General features: G+C 45.2%; 1 protein-coding gene across 1 annotated transcript in view; it reads left to right on the top strand.

The window, feature by feature from the left end:
• The window catches only part of LOC8040729 (cytochrome b5 reductase 4), a 96,879-nt gene that overhangs the window by 25,030 nt on the left and 51,846 nt on the right, over positions 1-20,003 (top strand). The window contains exon 2 of the mRNA XM_042291949.1: positions 18,828-18,993. Within this exon, the coding sequence (XP_042147883.1) occupies positions 18,945-18,993 (49 nt within the window). The 5' untranslated portion in view covers positions 18,828-18,944. The remainder of the gene's footprint in view (positions 1-18,827; positions 18,994-20,003) is intronic.

Raw genomic sequence — 20,003 nt, 5'->3', positions numbered from 1 at the left:
GGGGGAGAAACGTCTCCTTAAAATTAGCATAGTAAAACCGATGCGACTTACATCCCGGTTCTTTTCTTCTTCATTTTAGTTTCAGCATAATTTAACAAACGGCGAAAACTTCCATCCCGGCGAGCCAGCGGGAGCTGGCTCGCCGGATGGAAGTTTTCGCCGGAGAACACTCCTGTATACCGCTGTCACGTGACTCGAGCCGACTGCTCTTACTGGCTCACCAGGCTCGTAGCTTTCGTCCCCTGCCAGCTTACCAGCTTATCGGGAATCCAGACTTGTACGTAAATGTAACACTCTACTCGAGTTATTCTAAAATCCTTTCGGGAGTAACTAGCTGTGTCTAAACAATACTTTCAAGAGTCGGCAGTGAGTTCTACAAGTTACTCTTTGCAACCAACTGCGTAATGCCCGATTCACATTGTGCCATATCCCACCGTGTTAATATTTTTCGCCGCACAAGCGACCTAAAACGTTCTTGTAGTTTTTTTGTTTTTTTTTTCCCACAATTTTGTACGATGTTCATATGATATTTCATATGGTGCCATTTAACTTCCGATTTCTCAGTTGCGGCAAAAAAAAAAAAAAGAGCGTGGTGGAGGCTGCGGTGCTCAGCTCCGCAGCTGCGAAATCGGAAGTAAATTCGTGCTGTGTGAATGAGGCTTGCTTCCGGCTTTTTTGTCCGGGGGATGCGGGAAGACAGTGGAGACGTTGAAATTCAAGTTTTTTTGGCTAAGCGCTCTGCGATTGCACGCGTTTTGTCTCCTTCGGGACATGCTCGTGCTTGTGGTTAAAGTCCGCAGTATAGGAGGCGTAGTCGTATGATCGCCAAGCCGAAATTCTTTCCACGCTACATACGGGGCTGCATTTCATCGAAACGTGAGGAATGGGCGCCATCATCGCGCAAAAAGTTAAGTTCGTTTTCTTACTACTGAAACTAAAAAAAGTCACCGCTACACTGCTAGACATTTACGGTAGTCTTGCGTGTACCTTCGAAACTTTCGATGGTCGTTTCGAAGAAACGCGCTATTTTTGTAAGCGATCTTCGCGACCCAGTATGAGCTCCGTTGAGTGCGCTTATTACTGCGCACGGCTGCATATAGGAGAAGCGAAACCCGCAGAGCCATTGCGATCCTGTGCGTCATGCTTCGCCGCAGCCCAGCCACGTGATGAGGGAAAAAACGCCGCTCCGGAGCAGAATGGTATGAGCGCAAGAGTCGGATATTGGAAGGGAGGGGAGGGGAGGGGAGGGGAGGGAGGGAGGGGAGGGGAGGGATAAATTTGACTTTATAACCTTACATGGCAGTTAAATATAAAACAAAACAAAAATTCGCGACTAGTTATTGGCAGAATGAGGATGACAGGGAGGAACTCACAAACGACGAGAGAGGGGTAAAAAAAAAACGACTTTTTCTCTCTGTGCCTGTGAATTATATAGAGCGAATCGTAACTTAAGCTAAAGTTTGGAAATAATTGTTTTTTTTTGTTGTTTTTTTATGTAATTACGCGCCCGTTTCCGGGCTGAGCGGCGTCGGCGTTGGCGTCGGCGTCGGCGTAACCGCGTGTTGCATTATGGGATGTTTCCCACAATGACGTCACGTCTGACGTCCCGAGGGTAAAATTTCCCCGTTATATTTAGCGGGGAAATGGAAACAAACAGCAACAATAGATGGCATTCTCGTGAGAAAACTAAGTTAGAAACAACGCGAAACGTTGCGAGTCTATTTGCATGTGGCCAGATGTAATATAACGAAGTTTCTTTATTTTTTTATTTATAGGGGCAGTATAATTGAAACGTTCGATTCTGAGAGACTGTTCCAGTCCCTAATTGCTAACGGCAGCATTAATTTTTAAGTGCGCTACCCGAGCCGAATATGCGCCGAAATCTTCGTGAATTAAATCGAGTTGAGTCACTTTTATTTTATATCGTCATCAACCCGAGCGGAGAGTGTCCCCTATCTATTCCGGAGTATAGGCCGTGGACGCGCTTCATCGATATACGTATACAGTCAAACCCGTTTATAACGAACAGCAGGAAATTCTACGATATAGCAAAAAAAGTTCGATATAGCAAAAAAAACAGGTACAACGAACTTCCGAAATGAGTTCGTTGTAAGGCGAGAGCTTCTCTTTCTTTCTCATCTCTTCACTTCCACCTTGTAACCCCGCGCTGGAAAGTTTTTTTTTTTTTTTTTTTCTTGTGCATGTGGGCAGTGTTTGTTCTTTTAGCTTATCTCCGCTTCTGAATCGCTTCTCTTCGTGGGCAAACGCTTTGGGATGAAATTTTGTTTTTCTGTGCGTCCGTGCAGAGTGCTCTCCCCTTCTGAATTACTTCTGTTCGCTCAATTTTGTTCGCACCTTGAGCTTCTGGAATTTTCTCTTTCCTACTCCTTTTTCGGGGGAAGGGACAGGCTAGAAGTCGATTGTTTGCGCATTTTTGGAAGCCTTCCCGGAGGCAAAAAGTTCGATATAGCCAGTATGTTGTTCGTTATAAACAGGGATGGGCAGTATTTCAAATACTTTGTGTATTTTGCATTTGTATTTAATTACAAATTGGGTAATGTATTTGACGTGTGTATTTAAATACTAAAACGTGGGTATTTCAAATACAATTGTAATTAAATACAACTTTGTGGGCGAAAATACATCCCTCTAATTTATTGTCACGGAAAGCAAACATCGCAAGGACAAGGACAGAGTAGAAGGCGGTAGACACACACAGCGCTGTCTGTGTCTACCGCCTTCTACTCTGTCCTTGTCCTTGCGCTGTTTGTTTTCCGCTAATATGAATGACCAACTAGCCCAATCGTCAACATTATTGTCACGACTCATTTTGCTCATCCTAAGACGTGTCCAGAGCAGGAAGAAAACTATGTTCTGCACCGAATGCAGCGTCTCTCAATCAAGCACAAGCGTTTAGTGGCTTTGTGATTACGGTGCTAGTCCAGGGCAAGAATAGTGACGAAATCGACGTTCACAGGCAGACTGGCTAAATAAGTGCCTGTGACAACTTGTGATGCTTTCCAGCCTGATTTCCATCCATATTTTTGCCTGGAACATTCTAAATGCGCGGGTCCTCCAGATTTTTGTAACTGGTGCGAGTTGCAACAATAAAAAATTCTCCAGCTAGTGCTGCGCGTCTTGGTCGTCTCGGTTCTTTGTTGGTCTATACCAAAATGTAATCGAGAAAAAAAGTTGCTTGAAGCTCTGTACTTTTTTCACCTGTTACGTCCAAGCTGATTACATTTTTTGTGATTATATTTCTATTTCGTTACTAGAGCCTCGCACACTAACTCCCGAGTGTGCGATGCAAAATTAAAATGAGATACCCAGAAACCCGTTGCAGGTGCCCTGAAGTCGCTGACGCAAAGTTTGAAGAATGTATTTGGAAAAGTATTTGGAGGAGACCAAATACATTTGGTTGTATTTGTATCTTGTACTTAAATGCTTTTTTGGAAATGTAATTAGATTAGTAATTAAATACATTTTTGACGAAGTATTTTGTATTTGTATTTCGATACATATTTCCATGTATTTTGCCCATCCCTGGTTATAAAACATACTTTTTAGATGCATTTTTATTTAAATGTTCCGTGAGTTCGATATCGACAATAATTCGCTGTACGTGGGTTCGTTCTAAACGGGTTTCACTGTACGTGGGTACTATACAACGATCTCCGTGGACGTCCGCTACAACGATATTGTAACCTGAGCACGCCGCGGACGTCTCGAGTTCTATACGAGTTCGATTGGACTCGATGTTTGCCGTCGGGGTCGATTTATTGGGACGCGTTAGACCCTGAGCCATTCTCGCGTTTGATCTAATCCGACCCGAATTCGCTGACCGACGCTGCCCGACTGTTATATCGATTGCGCCCGGGGCAGCCGGTATTAAAAGGAGGACAGTCGGAATTAGGGGGGGGGGGGGGGGGGGGGGGGGTATGCCCTCAAGTAAATAATAACCAGCAAGAAAAAAAGAAAAACGCGCGAGAAGGCTTCCAGCAGGTTTAGCTCTCGCTGAGCGTGGCTCGGGAACGGAGAGGAAAGAAGGAAGTCTCGCGAGTCCCGAATCGTCGGCGAGTAACCCGGTTTTCTTTGGCTCTTTTTATGTCTTCGGATCGTCCTTTCGGCTTCGTGCTTGGCTGCCGTCTCATTGCGTCACACGGCAACCCTGTCCCGGCCACCTGGTGTCGTATTTTCATTCCATACATGTACGCTTTCCGTTTGTTCGTTTGGGACATAGCCGCCCTTTTTGCAGCGCGTTGATTCTTTGTGTGTGTGTGTGTGTATGTGTGTGTGTGTGTGTTTCTTCAGAAGAGGATTGACGTTCGGACGATAGCGCTGTAATTTTTGTGCGAACACGAGGCTCGTCGAGGGTGGCGTGGACAAATAACAAACGGGCTGTCAGTCTTCTGCGTGAGACGGTTTTCCCAAGCAATTCCCCCGTCCCCAGCTTCTTTTTTTTTTTCTTCTCGGGAGGAAGAGGACGAGGGAGGGAGGGGGAGGGAGGCTGCTGGATTATACTCGTGTAAATGTTTCCCTTCGCGGTTTTCTCTGTAGTAAAAGACTGGGAATGGCGAGGCAAATCCGGGTTCGGGTTCTCGTTTATGGCTGAACGTCGGGAAATCTGCTGCTCGAAGCCGTTTCATCGGGAAAACCGCGTTTTCTGACCGAGGGAGCTGATTCCGAAGAAAGATGCAGCCTCACGGTCTGAGCGTCACGTCGGGTTACTTCCCGCTAATTTCACCGAGACGTGAGTTTCGGGGGTGAACGAACATCGTGCGATACTTTTCTTGGCGGGAGGATGTGTGTGTGTGTGTGTGTGTGGGGGGGGGGGGGGGTAACTCAAATGCGCATTATTCTAGAGGTATTGGGCGCTAGTATTGAGGGTATTGAGTGCTATAATCACTGACAGGATGAGAGCGGCAAGGAGGAGTTTCAGTTGTCCCGCCTAGATCCGGCGCGAGCTTCCTATACCTCCCATTGCGCTTCAACGTCCGTGATGAAATCGTTGACAAAAAAAAGAGAAAGATTTAAATCATCTTGATTTTTATTCTCCGCCCTGCTTTCTATGGTTGTGGTGTACACTAGGTTGACCTTTATGTCTTAAAGGGATAGTAGAACGAAATTTCGGCGCTGCTATTTCTTGGTTTATATACGTGTTCCAAGGGAGCATGTATCACGAAGGACGCACCAGTCTCTCGTTTAAAAAGACACGAAAAGGAATTTTAAAACGATTTGGATGATTAGCAAATGGCACCTGAGGGATGTCGCTAAAGCCTCGTTTGTAATGTCCGTCTAGGAACCGTGACACGTAGCGACGATGCCTGTCTCGCCTAGGACTACGGCCTTCTGGTGCCCCGTGCGTGCGAGCGTGCGTGTGAGCGTAGCTTTCGCCAGCTCGTATAGTTGCGCGCGCTTTCCCGCACGCGAGCAGAGACGTCGCGGCGGGCCGGATGCCCCTCCTGCAATCGTCCTGTCGACGTGAGCCTCGCGCCGTAGCTTTGCTCGTCCCGAGACAAGTTACGTCACGATTGCGCCGGATGTCACGTGCTCTCCGCTGGCTACTCTCCGAGCGCTCGCCAGAGTGGGCCGTTTATACGCGGTGAGAAACTCGCTAGGGGCGCTTCTGTTTTCCCCACTATGGGTAGTGCACGTGCTACCCACGCGGTTGTTTTAATTTCCGTAATGAATAGAAGATTGGCATTGCACGTGCCTGCACCAGCAGAGAAAATTGCACTCTGGTTTGTAAAAAAAAAAAAAATCTACCAGGCGGCGACACCTAAACTTCTCGCCGCGAATAACGAAAAATACAGTCATCGGGCTCAAAATACAAACGTGCGATGGTCATTTACGGATGTTGTAAATCCTACTCAACCTATTCCTGAACACGACGGGTATATTTCATTAAAGTATCCCTTTCCGGGCTGTCTGGACAGGACACAGCGGATGACGTGCCGCAACAAAGCATCGATCGGCATACGTCGCGAAAGCTGCTGCGCGCGCGTCCACCTTCAGTTTGGACAGGAACCACGCAAATAGCACGGCTCTCCTCCTCGCTGTCCGTCTCTTGCCCTTTCTTGTATTCGGGAGTTTGGGGACCGACAGCCAGCAGAGCGTGCGAGCAACTCTCCGCACCCACCAGGCCTCCGTCTAAGGATGCAAGCGGAGGGAAGCTTTCCCCCCGGCGAGAAAGCGAACCTGAGTTCGCCATTTATTATCTATTTATTAATTGTGCCTTCGGGGCCGAAGCATTACAGGGGGGAATGGGAACCGAAGTGCAAAAGTATTGAAACAAATGGTTAAAAGGTAACTGCAAAGAAAAAAAAAAAGTGTATTTTTAAACAGCCTAATTGGGACGAGCATGTCACAAAACATTTTTTTCAGCAAACACAAATTTTTTTAGAGCAATATTTATTGCGCGGGACGGATTTTAGTTTGCGGCTATTTCGTCCGTTTTAAATCGCGCGCCACAAAGTTGGTGTTATACATCACGGAGTAACGTATAATACTCCGCGCGCGTCGAAAGAGCGGGAGTTTCAAATGTGGAGAAGTTGTGACTCCGACTAAATTGCGTCCTGTGGCGTAAATATTGCTAAAAAAAAAAATTGTTTTTTCGCGGAAGATTTGTTTTGTGACATGCTTGTCCCAACAGGGCTGTTTAAAAAAACGCTTTTTTTTCTTCGCAGTTACCCTTTAATACGGCTCAAATCCGCGAATAAAAACTTGCCGGTGTTTGCTGAAAGCGGGCAAAATTTGCGATGGTTGCAAACGTTTTAGTTGCTGTGAGGAAACACGCCATGTGCCGTGTCCTGTTTGGACAGCCCTTTAGCCATCCAATCTAGGCTGATGCAATCCCCCCCCCCCCCCCCCCCCTCAAGAAAGAAACAAAAACAACAAAAAACAGTGCATTACATATTAAAAAATAACTCGTTTTTTTTTTCGTACTGCGGAAATATGCTGTTTATATTCGTGCCGTATTAATAAACCTGTGTTCTGCTTAATATTCTTGTATGGTCATAATATGCATTTAAATAAACCATACTCATCGGACGGAAATAAAGACTAATAAAGTCACCGAAAAACAAATTTTGGCAGTCGAGTTTTGTCTTTCGGCAGCTTATTCATTCTTACGGTTTATTCTTGCGCATATTTCGACTTTTAGCCCCCGTTTAGAGAGACCACGAAAAACAATAAAAATGCCGCATTATGTTTTTTTTTAACGTTTTTTTATATTTATTATTTTCTTCCTAGTCAAATTGTTTAGATACGTGTTTCACAGCCTTGGCTTGCTTTGTCAGATTGTCTTATATCCAGAAATTGACAGAGATTTCTTTGGACTTTTACCGTTGCAGAATCCAGGGATTCTGGGTTCAATCCCCACCCCTGCCCGTTTCGATCTGGGTGAGCACCGTACCGGCGTGTGGTCGTGCATTACTACTGCGTGGTGCACGCTAAAAGAGTCCCTGAAAAAAAATAATAATAAACTATCTAGTAGGGACACGCATTTCAAAAAATAAATTTTACGCGAAAAAAAATTTTGAGAGCGATATCGACGGCGAGAGATTTTTTTGAAATTCTGCGCGCAAAGTCGATGACGTCACGAAATGGTCATCCGCCTTTTCCACCTCAACGTGAAGGCCAAGCGTCCACACGCCCGAAATGCCGAGAGAGAAAACAAGTGGAAAGGAGGTGACTACCGACTAAATCGCCTCTCGCGCCGCCAATATTGCTCTTTTTCGCGTAAAATTAATTTTTTGACGAACGTGTCCCAAACATTGTTTAAATTTTCTTTTTTCTTTTCAGTTTTTTTTTTTTAAAGACCCCCAGGCTCGCAGTGGTACTGCACTCGCTAACTTTTCCATCTACGGCGTAAACCAGCGTCGGCGCACCTCAAAGGCCAACCGATCTTACGCTGTATGAAAACGAACGTCCAATTTGGTTTCCACTCTCGGTCGAGAGAAGGAAAAGAAATACGAACGAGCGCGAAGCGTATCGTACAAATGAGGATACTTTCTCGCTTGCGTGTTCTACTTCCACGAAGAGAAGAAAAAGACTAAATTGCACCATAACTGTATTCTTCGGGTTTTTTTTTTTTTTTTTTTTCTTTGCGTTTGCTCTGTTTTGAAGCTATAACGAAGCCCCGGGTTTTTAGCGTTTCCCCGGAAAATGCCATGTGGTAAGACGCGAGTCGTGTGCGTGAGTCTCGCGTGTCTAACGCAATGCATTCGGATGAAGCCAGATTGCATCACCTAGGGTTCTCTGTCGGGCATATCGAACCTCATTTTTTTTTGTGTGTGTAAAAGTACGGTTCAAAGCATGCACACGCTTTTTTTTTTTTCTTCGATTAGATTTTTGTTTTTGTTTTCTCGTGAACCTTTGCGAGGTTACGGTTTCCAAACATGGTGGGAAACGACAGCGCCGCTGGGGCTCGGAGCGATTGTTCCGCCTTTGACGTTGGTTTGCCTAACTGAGGGCAGGGAAAACTAGCGACTAAAAGGAGGATCTAGGTTCTCAACTTCGAACTTTAACTGATTGGCCGGTGATTTTGCTTTCTCTTTTAAAATTCGTGACTGCAAGCGGCCCCACTGCACACTTTCCTCGCAAAGTATGTTCTCTGACTATTTGATTTCTTCTTTGCGCGCATCAGCTGTATATTATAATAGCATATATTTCGCCAATTCGCCGCAGTGCCATTCCTTGGAGAATTTCGCGAAACCGGTTGATATGAGCCGCATTTATTGCCCTCCTGGTCATTTTTTTTTTTTATTTCACGAAATATTTCGTTCGTTCGCGCGAAAGAAATCCTTCGCTTTACTATTTTTCCCCTCTTTGGCCGCACTAACGCACACACGCAAGCGTTATTTTTTTTCGGTTTCGCGAAATTTTTTTAGAACTTTTCGACTAATATATTTTTTTTCTTGTACTATACGCTTGTGCCGTCGTTGATCAGCGGGATTTGTCTTCCGATACGTGTGCGTAGGGATGACTTGACACTTTCTTTAACTTCTCTCAGTAACTTATCCATTAAAAATAAAAGTACCCCAAGTTTTTTTTTTTTTTCCTTAAATACGCGTTTAGATTTATTGGCTAGAGAGAGGGAGAAAGCTCCGCAGAAAACCAGTGGCCCCTGAGGAACACCACGTAGAATAAGCAAAGCCTGCGAACAGCCTTCTGTTCCTCCATGGAACGTTGTCACGGTCGGACGGGACCCGCTCTTCGACGCGTTCATTGAACACGAGAGCCAGCCGAGCCCTGACTCAGCACTCGTATCCAATCTTCGCTCGATCTCACTGCGATCACGTCGTGATGCTAGTGCACACATCCTCCTCTACACTCACAAAGCCTGGCAGTCCGACGACGGAGCCATAGAGTGCCCTGTCGCAGATTTGGTGCTCGAGGACCTGGTAGCACAGAGCATCAAAGTGCCATTTCTCGGGGAACCTGGACCTGAGCGCACAGCTTTTGCAGCGGTGAGGACCCGAAACACACTTGTTCGCTCGGGAGAAGTGTGTTTTGGCTTCTCGCCGCAGCGGGGCGCCAGTCACGGGGCTTTCCTCTCATCCGTTGTCTGCCGCTCCACCTTTTCCATTTCGGCGTCCGCTTCTCATGGCGATCTGTCAGGCTTTGTCAGTAAATACGAGGCTATGCCTAGTATCCCCGTGCTGTCATCAACCTGCGCCTGTGCTCCTAACGAATGCAGCACGGAAGAAGACCGTGCCTCGAACGAAGCGGAGCTGAACGGCGAGGAGGCCGCAGGAATTGAAATGAACTGTTTTTCGTTGTCGGCGCCCACTTTTTGGTCGATTTCTTGCGGGCGCCCTCGAGACAGGAACAGCATTTGTTCCGAAACGGGAACTCTGCCGTTCCGGGTTGTCATGGGAGGGAGAGACAGCGTAACATAGCCCGCATTTTTTTTTTTTTTTTTTTTTTGACGTTTCTTGAAGTGACGCAACTTCAGCTTAGGACGGGGCGCAGCGGACGCTACGGGACATCCCGGCCAATCCGATGCCGCGTGCGCGTGCGCGTGCGCGGCGACGCGTATGGCGCACGCGTAGTCAGTCGCGCGGTTCGTTCTCGGCGCTGCGTTGAGTGGGCGGCGCCTCATGTCCGCCGCGGCCCAGCGAAAAGTGAAACGGAGTTTCGAAGCCGTCGCCGCAGGGAGGGGGGAAAAGAAAAGGACTCAGCCTCTTGGAAAACAAAAGAGACGACATTTTATAAGCTAAATTGACGGTCTAACTAAATCTTCTTTTTTTTTTTTTTTGGCGTTTTCTACATTGTGGTCGCCAGCTCAGCACGAAATACACCCAATAGAGTAGAAGCAATCTTTAAAATAACTTGCATCAAACCAGGCTAAAAAAGGAAACATAAATAAATATTTATATACGTTTTGCGTTTACTATATATTATATCCGCGCTTAATTTACTCTATACATGTTATACACAAACTTTCCATTTCGGTATTTATTCGTACGATGGAAGGCACATTCCCAGGGGTATATATATACATATATATATCCCTTCGGAATGCGTCCTCCAATGTATGTATGAATATAGAAATGGAAAGTAATTTCCCCGTCTTCCGACATTTCGCGCGACCAGGTGCGCCGAGCTCTGAATGAAAACGTTTTGCGCGCGGATGCACGGAATGCCTTCCGGTCCAAAGTTGTCGATTTCTGCACACCCAACATTTTCTCTCTCTTTTTTTCTTTTCTGTCGTAATTTTCGATTGTTTTGCTGCTGTTCCCCAAATTCACTAGGTCCTCTCTCCCCATCCTTTTATCGTGTTTCTTTTTCTTTTTTGTGTGTTATTGTTCGGGCGCCAAAGTTAGTACTCCCTTGTCAATGGTTTCTTCACTCCCTTTCATGATAAAACTGCGGTAAGGAGGGAGATTCAACCACGTGAAAGAATGTATGTAGAATGAGGGAGCTTTCTTTTCTTTTTCCCCTGCATGATTTCTTTTTTGCCTTCCTGTTCCGCTCCTAACGTATTAAAAATAACGACCCCGCAATTGGAGTTTATTTTCACGTCCTCATTTTATCCTGCGGCCTTCTCTCCACTCTCACTTTTCTACTCTCCCGAGAATTACCGCCACCGACCGCGCCTCCCCTCCCCGCTCTTTTAGTGGTCGTTTCTATCTTATCGAACCCGGCGTTAGCGCTGCCATCGAAAGCAAAGACTGCGAGCTGAGTGTGCTTTCTTTGCACAGGCAAACTCTGAAGCTTTCTGTCTCTTCTTTTTTTCTTTCCTTTTCTCTCGTTTTCTCTCGAAATTTTTGCGTTCAGTGAGTAGAGTTTTCAATGGCCTTTGGTTCGAGTATTCCATTTGGAGGAAAGTGCTGGCCTATAGGTTCTTCCCTCGAGAAATCATTGGGAGCTGCACTAAAGCTTCCCTCGTTAAACTTTCTGTACGTTTGGCTTTCGTTGAGGGCTAAGTCGGAGATATCGATTTGGTTAGCCTACTCTTCTGTATCTCCATCGGTTACAAATGTTCCGTGTAGCATTGGGGCACATAACCAAATAATTTCAAATGGCTTTTGGACACAACCGATGTCACTGATCATAAACTCGTGTATTGGTATGTGCCGAGCTTCATTGTTCGCTTCTTCCTGTTTCTCATTGGCAGATTTATAGTGTTGTGTGAATATTTAGAATTTTCGAAGAGAAGTTTCGAATAATTTTCTATTCAATATTCGCTTCGATGTGAATTTCAATATTTTCGAAGTGTTGATCGCGGCAGTTTAGCCCCGTTGAGTGCGCTTCTCACCGAGCAACTGTGCACTGCGGGAAAGCAATACGCATGCAGCCTGCGGGACCCCTGGAGTGGGCATTGCTTCCCCACTGTGGACGGTTAGTCGCTAAGAAACACATTCAACAAGGCTTACCCACCTCGATTATGCAAGAATACCTATAGTTAGGCAGCGACGGCATGACCGCCCGCGTTCATTATTAATGCTCGTTTCTTTTTATCTTCTTTTTTTATATATATTTGATTTAGAAGAAAGAATATTTGCGTACAGCAAGCAGATTTATAAATCCTCTTGATTATAATCGTGGCGACAGAATCTGTCTTTTACATGTCACAGTTCATGTAGTTATATTAAAATTAATTGACCCTAGAAGTGGACGAGTGGAAGGTTGGGTACAATCTTTGCGAGTTCAGCTGAATTTTCATTTAAGCATGGTATGCGGTAGTGAAAGACTGTAAGAAACCCTTCGATATTCTATTACAAAATATTCGGCGAAAAACACAATTTGCTTTGAGTTCTCCTCTAATTAAAAATTCACTATTCGCACATGCTATTACATTTTTTTTGCGTGATGGCGCATCTACATATATAATCTATAAATTATTTAGCTAATCACAGATGTGCTTTCATATTCTTACTGGACTAACCTGTTATATCTCCCAGGACACGGATTGCTTAAAAAAGTGTGAACTCTACACAATTGGCCAAACCAGGATGACACTTCATCCAAAGGATCATGCCTGCCTCTAGCTGATTTACAATGCTCTGCGGTTTTTTCTGCGCCTAGTTGCTCCAAAATCGCGAAATTGGTCGAAATTGCGCCACACTGCGCCAAAGTAACTCAAAAACAAAACAAAAAAAGTTTGCGGCGGTGCTAGATTTAGCGGGAGACGAGAACATCGTTGGCAACATTCAATATTGTCGTAGTAAAGTACACGGCACCGGTACAGGGCGGCGCAAGCAACCGTCGAATTCGAAGATTTCAGCTGTAGTACCCTTCTATACCTATGATACGTGTTCTTTTCCCAATTTTCCTACTACTTTCCGCTGTCATTTGTGACTGCATGCTAACGGTGCGCAGTCACGCGGTCTCGCTGTCTGGCCGCGGGAGGTACGACGCACAGGCTATCGAGATGAGCAAACCTAAGTATTTCTTTCGTTTTGAGAGTAAACCTTTTCTTAACCCTCTCATGCATAAATTAATATCACTATGTCAGAAATTTTTTATACCGTGTTGTGGCATTCATGTGAACCGCCAATGATGTAAAAAAAATGTCTAAAAAAATTCAACCCTATTTACAATAGCAGAACTTACATGCCCTCATTTGAGGACAACGTGCATTCCAGTGGTCAAGTGATTCAATTTCTGGTATTTGTGCAATGGTCATTTTAATAAAAAAAATGAGTATATTCGGGCTAAAGCACGTTAATATTGTTTCATTTCCGTTCCACAATGCTAAAGAAGCAGCTCCCAGCTAAAAAAGACGAAAGTGAACATCTCACGAGGCTTGAAACTCTTCAAAGCACTCAGGGCAGAGGGAACATCGCAACGCCCGCAGATGTACCGCGTCTTGCTGCGACAGTTCTTACTGCGACAGCGCTGCGCATTCTTCCGAGTCGTTTTTCTGGGGTAACGTGCACCATCGTCAAGCCTCTTCTCAAGTGGAACGTCATGCTTGGCCCATTTTTCACCGGCTGCAGAGGAGAGGACTTCTACCGAGACCTTTTCATTCAGCTAAAGACACTTAAGAGTTAGTAAGAAAAAATATGCCATCGTAGCTCAGTTTTTCGCGCGCAAATGCCGGAAAGTCCGCGAAGTGGAATGAGAGTGAAGCAGTGTTCCTGCATGGTGTCCCTATTTGAGGACAGATATAACGGGTATCAAAAGAAACAATCGGGAGAAACTATCTCAAGACTTTCATTGCTAATACATAAAGTGTGTCTAGAACAATCTGAAAACAATTTTCCTCTCAATTTTCATACAAAGTTTTGCTAGTAAAAAATAATTATTTTTCACGAACTGTTGCATATGGCTTCTCCATGAATGAAGACGGGGTACAATGCCCTCTGTGCGATACCCGGCAAATGCTGCCATCTGTTGGCCGTCTAGGAAAGCTTTTTTGTCGTCATTTGAGGACACCATGCAGGAAGGCAAGGCATGAGAACATATCCTGTTGAGAAAAAAAAACAACTAAAAACATCTTTCCTCATGTGTGGACGTGATGCATGAAAGGGTTAAAAGTGCTATTGAGCGCCTCCATTGTGTAATTGTTCATTCGTGTCCGTAATCTGGTCAAAATGGACGGCGCCGTCGCCGTGAGTACCCTTACCAAACCTTTATATCTGGCCAGATCTGAAGATTTCAGATATGGCCATATCAGAAATTGGCCACATATATGACCTGATATGATGTAATGCCAGATATAACCTGATACCTGGCCAGATCTGAAGATTTCAGATATGGCCATATCAGAAATTGGCCACATATATGACCTGATATGGTGTATCTGCCAGATATAGCCTCATAATGCCAGATATAACCTGAGACCACTGGCCAAGTATGGAAATCCCAGATGGCTAAGTAAGAAAATTCCAGATTTGGCCAGGCATATCTCAAGAACACAAGCCTGAAATCAGCAGTTTATATCTTTTGATTGTCTACGATTTTCCCAAGTGCCCGGCCCGCACTCCAGGAATTATGGAAACGGTGATCCTTCAGCTCCCTAGTGATCGCTAGTTTTTGACCAATTTCATGGTTGCACAGTTTCGAGTGTAATTCGTAGTACACCCTGAACAAGCGTCCCATAGGGCTCAAAGACCTGTCACATCACTTTTAATATTTCTCGTCAATGGCAGCGTTTATGATACTGTGCATTCTGTCCAAACTTCAACCAGGCTGAGCCGACGAAATCTCTTACAATATTATCATTCTCGTGATTGTTGTTTTAGCAGGAATTACTTAAAAGCCGAGAAATCACCACAATCAAAACCGGGACTTAGCTCGGATTCGGTGGAGCTGTTTATAGCATTTTTAGCATTTCTAACTTAATATCAGCGCCTTTGAAGCTGCCAGTATGCATGGGAAAATGGCGGACCTTTTCCTCTAGAGTTAGTATGTATGATCTCTATGTTTGAAGCTGTACGAGAATGATAATAATGAAAGAGATATGTCTGCAGCTCATCCAGGTTGAAGGTTGGACGGAATGCACAGTACTAACATTGGCGGGACATTTTAAAAGTGGTATGACAGGTACTTGGGTTCACTTGTTCAGGGTGACTCTCAATTACACTCAAAACTGTATAACCATAGAATTGGCCAAAAATTTCGATCCCTAGGCAGCTGAAGAAACACCGTCCTCATGATTCCTCGAGTACGGGCCGATGCGCTTGGGGGATTTAGCAAATTGTCTATTCGGGCGTAATGTTAACACTTTGAAATAATTAAGCTACATTAAAATCCTCGTGAAAATTAGCACAAATAATCTCAAACTTAAGCTTGTTAAAGCTGAATTTTGGGATTATTTGTGCTAATATTTAGCTCGCGAACAATGAGTCATTCACAGTTTGCTAACAAAGAATTTTTTAAACTTTTTAATTTATTGAAAACCGGCCGCCAGATAAAGCTGTATATACACCAGATAAGGCTGTATATACGCCAGATAAGGCTGTATATAGGCCGTATATAATTATATAATGTTTGATATGGCCAGATATGGCCCAGATAAAAGTTTTCCATACGGGTACTTTCGGTTATACACGTGCTGCCAGCGCGTGAGCAATAGCGATCGAATGAATCGGTCACAGCCCCGAATTTAGCGTGCATGTGATGCTCATAGGTTTTCTACCAATTCACTATTTACTTTGGGACTCACTTTTGTTGGGAATTTTTTTCTAACTGCACGTGCTTTCTACGAGCGTCCGATCGATGTCTGGTTGTAGCAAACCGTGTCTTCCCTGTTCATGCTTTCGAATCACCGCCTTAACAAGTTTTTCACTACAATTGCGCTTTGGCACCAGCTTGAGGCACTTGAGGTACCTGGTGCCCACCTAACTTTGCAGCAAGCCTGTGTTTCCTGTTCTCATCTATGCGCATGAAACTCACGGGTGCCTTTTCCGTTTCTTTTTATTTCTTTTATATTTTATCTCGGTGCGTATCGGCGCTGATGACAACCAGGGTGGACAAAAATAACGATTAAAAAAGAAAAATTGATTTATGTGGTTTATATCAGATTTCTTGCGATTGAAATTGATGATAAGCTGCTCTAAGATTTTCTGCTGCTAATCTGCTCCAAACTGTAGACTTTTGTGCTTCAAAGTTGCTCCAAAATGAATAAATTGCTGCTGCTCCAAAACGAGAATTTTGTGCTCGTAAGCGGCTCCAGAATCCAGATTTTTCTGCTGCAAAACTTGCTCAAAACCTGTTTCACCTGTCTCACCCCTGGAACAGCTTACCGTAGAATCCAGTAAGTGCGCCCGCGGCCCTTCCCCGAGAGATTGCCCACCCCGTTTTTCTAGTTAAATATCCGTAACATAAAAATTTGGAAAACATCGGCCGAGTTCCGTCGGACATCACGCGGTGTCCGACGGCCATCACGCGATGTCCGACAGGGATCACATATACCGCGCCATCCGCGATACCGGTACGCGTGTGACAAACGAGTTCGTGGCGAGTTCCCGCGTTTCTTGTCCTCGATCTGCTCGCGCGATATCTGTTCCCGCGGCACATAAGTTCGTAGCCGATTTCTGCGTGTTTATCGCACCGTAAAGCGCGAATCTGCTGCATCCGCAGTATCCTTTTCCGTGACACAGGAGTTCATAGCGAATTTCCACGTGTTTATCGCGGTGTAAAACGCGAATTCGCCGTGTCCGCAATCTGCTATCAATCAGACTATCATTTCCCATGTTGTGGTTTAAAGGGGTACTCCGCCGATTTTTGAGCTACCTCAACTAACTATATTTTCTGACTCCCCGGCCTTTGCCCTTTCTGGTATGCTATTTAGTATCGTGAAATTCATAATAGTTATTGCGAAATCGGCAAATGAAAATGATGCAAAAACAAACATTCAAATATACCCGCCCTTTTCAGGGCCGTGACGTCAGTGGAAGGTTAGCTTGCCAGTCGGGCGAGCAGTCTAAAAAATAGAATATGCCAATCATTTGTCCCGTGCTGGAGCGCGGGGACTGGAGCGAGCTTCCAAAGCATTCATTTGACACCATGAAACTGCTTCGAATCAGTTGGGAACAAATTCTACAGTCCAAAGAGTGAACCCCTGCACTTCCAATGACGTCACTTTTTCATTGTTGCCAGTAGAGACTTTCAGTTTGAAAAACACGGTGATGACCAAAATTGTAAATTCAATAACTTGGTGAAAAAAAATTATTTTGACCTAATATTTGGGATACTATTTTGGCGATATTGTTTGGCGATCATGGATGAAGAAAGAATAAACAATTAAAACAGGGACAACACAACTACATCTTTCAACTAGCAACAGACGAGTAAACTTTCAACAGCGAGCAGCTGACTATACCCAGTAGGAGTAGGGGAGAGAAGGGGAGAGAAGGAAAGATAAAACACGCGAAGTGCAAGTCAGGGTGGTAGGGTTATCTCGGATTTTAAAAATTCAACCTCAGTTTTCGTCAGCAGGAGGGAAGGGTTTGACACATTGTTTTTTTGCTGTGGTCATGGCGAATGATTCTATGATTTCCCTGCCGAATCTGCTGTCATGCCCCCCAAGGATTTTTGTGTCATCAAAGAGGGGATGACAACGCAAACACGAACGGGCATGTATGACTATGGGCTGATAAGAATCTGGAGAGGCCTTAGAAACTTCGTTGTGATGTTCGCGGAGTCTGTGATTGGTGCATCTGCCGGTCTGTCCTATGTATTGATGGCCACAGCTCAAGGGGATGGAGTAAACTTTCTTCTCTTTGCACGGAATGAATTTCTTTGTTTGGCGAGTTTAGCAAAATTTCAAGCAAATCGGGGACTATGAAGAAATCGGCGGAGTACCCCTTTAAGCGGGTGCCCCCGTGTTTATCAATAATTTTTTTTTATAAAGTTTTGCTGTTTTAGTATAAAAGATAGCCCAGCTCATGTTTTTCCAGTGACCAGTTAAAGGGCAACTCCGGTCGAAAACGAAACCAAAATAAATTACAGGTATCGCTATAGTGGCACGAATTATGATTGAAGTCGAAATATTACTGCGTCCAAGTGAAGCCGCATACTCCACCAAAACCGATTTTAAAGATGCAACCAGCTGCTCTTTAGCGGGCGGCAGGCGGGTTAGTTTTTAGTGAAGGAACACTGGCGAAGCATCTTTGTGACGTCATGTTGCGGCCGTACGACTGATATCAGTGTTGCCATCCCTCTAGCAGATAATTTCGGTTTTGCCGCAGACGCCCGAAACCAAAGTTTGAGCCAGTGGTATTTATAAAACTACACACAGTAATATTTAAAAAAAAATTATACCGTGTCATTCAAGGGCACTGCTTTAGCTGAAAAGAGTCGTAATTGCAAATTAAAAAATATTGACTGGAGCTGCACTTTATAAAGTGTTTTACGGTGGTTCTTTCATCCAGTTCCATCTTTGTGCATCCTAGGAAGTAGATAAAACCATTGAGCATTTCATTGAAATTCTTCAATTCTTTCTTTACGCTCTCCCAATGCTTGGCGTTCTTCAGTATTGCGCACCTTACATCCCGTCTCGTGTCGATCCTCAAAATAAGGCAGGCGTCCCCCACTGTCGGTCATCGTGTTCCTTTCTGTTAGTCTTTCCTACCCATGGCATCACCAGATTGGAAACACCTTCCCACACTTATTGCCAGCATTTCTGAGAACGCCGAATTTAAAGATGCCATTTGTCATTTCGGTGCGTGTTCTGATTAAGTATATTTCCTTTTTATCTGTTTACCCACCTAATTCCTGTTTTTGTGTACGCTTCAGACTTTCTTACCAAATCCCCTCTGTTAATGCCTCGGGGCCCCGAGGGAGTACATAAATGAATGTATAAATAAATAAACCCTCCTTTGTCTTTGCAACAAGCGTGTTTGAACGTGCTCTGTCCCTGTTGTGTGCAGCTGGGTTGCAACGCGTCGAGGTCCCTGGAGCGCTGCGTCCCCTGCTCTCGCAAAAGGAACAAGGTTCGCAACCAGGGCGGCAGTGGAGCCGGGCATGCCGCTCAGGACGAGGACGCCATGAGTGGGAACAGCCTCTCCCCGGGACCCATGTCCGCCACGGGATCAGGTGGGAGCCTCTTTGCGGTTTCCTCGGGCCGACCCTCGTGAGGCACTGTCCAGAACATGATGCCGCCACGGACGAGGACAATTAAAATAAGCGTATGGCAACTGTCCCGTCCACTCCTTCTACTTGTCCTCGTCCGTAGCCCTGTTTGTGTTCTTGATACATTCACCCGACTATGGTCTGCTGCAGGATAAGAATAGCAGTACGAAGCTTGGAACGTGTCTCCGACTCGCGTGTTTACGGAGTCCTTAAAAGTGGTCCCTCAATTTCCGCTTGATGACGTCGTCGTACGAGTGTCACGCCGTCGCCGGCTGCGGTCCCACCGGTGTCACGACAGCTGCGGTGGATGTGACAGGGGCCTGTTCTGCTGCAGATCGCCCTCTAGCTTGACGGTCCAGGGAGGCTTCGGCAGCCGAGAATTGGGACGCTGCGACGACAGCGACACTTGCACCTTTCGCGGGACTTAACCATTGGGAGCGCGACATCCGATAGCATGACACGTTGACGTTTGTGACGTCATTTGGTGCTGCCTAAGGACCACTCTTGTTGTATGGGTGGAATAGGAGACCAAACGCGCCAGTCTAAGGCACGTTCCAGGCACCATAAAGGCGGGTCGAACTCCTCTCAGAAAGCCCTCCTCTCTTTCCATTTTAGCCGAGCTGGCACTTTAGAGGAGGAAATCACAAATTGTGACAAGCCGAGAGCTTTTGTCCTGCTATTTCTAACCTATAGCCCAATAGTTTGTATTAGCGGCACAATCAATGAGTGTTCACTTGACTGAAACACCGTTCTTAGAGAAAAAAAGATGGCTCAATGTTTCCTCAACTTAACATCCTTATGCAGTTTTACTTGCGAGAGATTCATTTCGTCTGAAAACAAATTGTTCAATTTCCCATCTTGCGGGCCTGTCAGAAATGGTGATTTTTAGCATCTTATGGGCACATGTCCCTATGACAAAACTGTCTCCAGCTTCATTGGGAGAAATGGGTCTCTGATAGTCAATTTTTTATCAC

Source organism: Ixodes scapularis, unplaced genomic scaffold (genome assembly GCF_016920785.2).
Source record: "Ixodes scapularis isolate PalLabHiFi unplaced genomic scaffold, ASM1692078v2 PGA_scaffold2__306_contigs__length_199485367, whole genome shotgun sequence".
Lineage (NCBI taxonomy): Eukaryota > Metazoa > Arthropoda > Arachnida > Ixodida > Ixodidae > Ixodes > Ixodes scapularis.
This window is presented reverse-complemented; position numbering and strand designations above follow the sequence as displayed.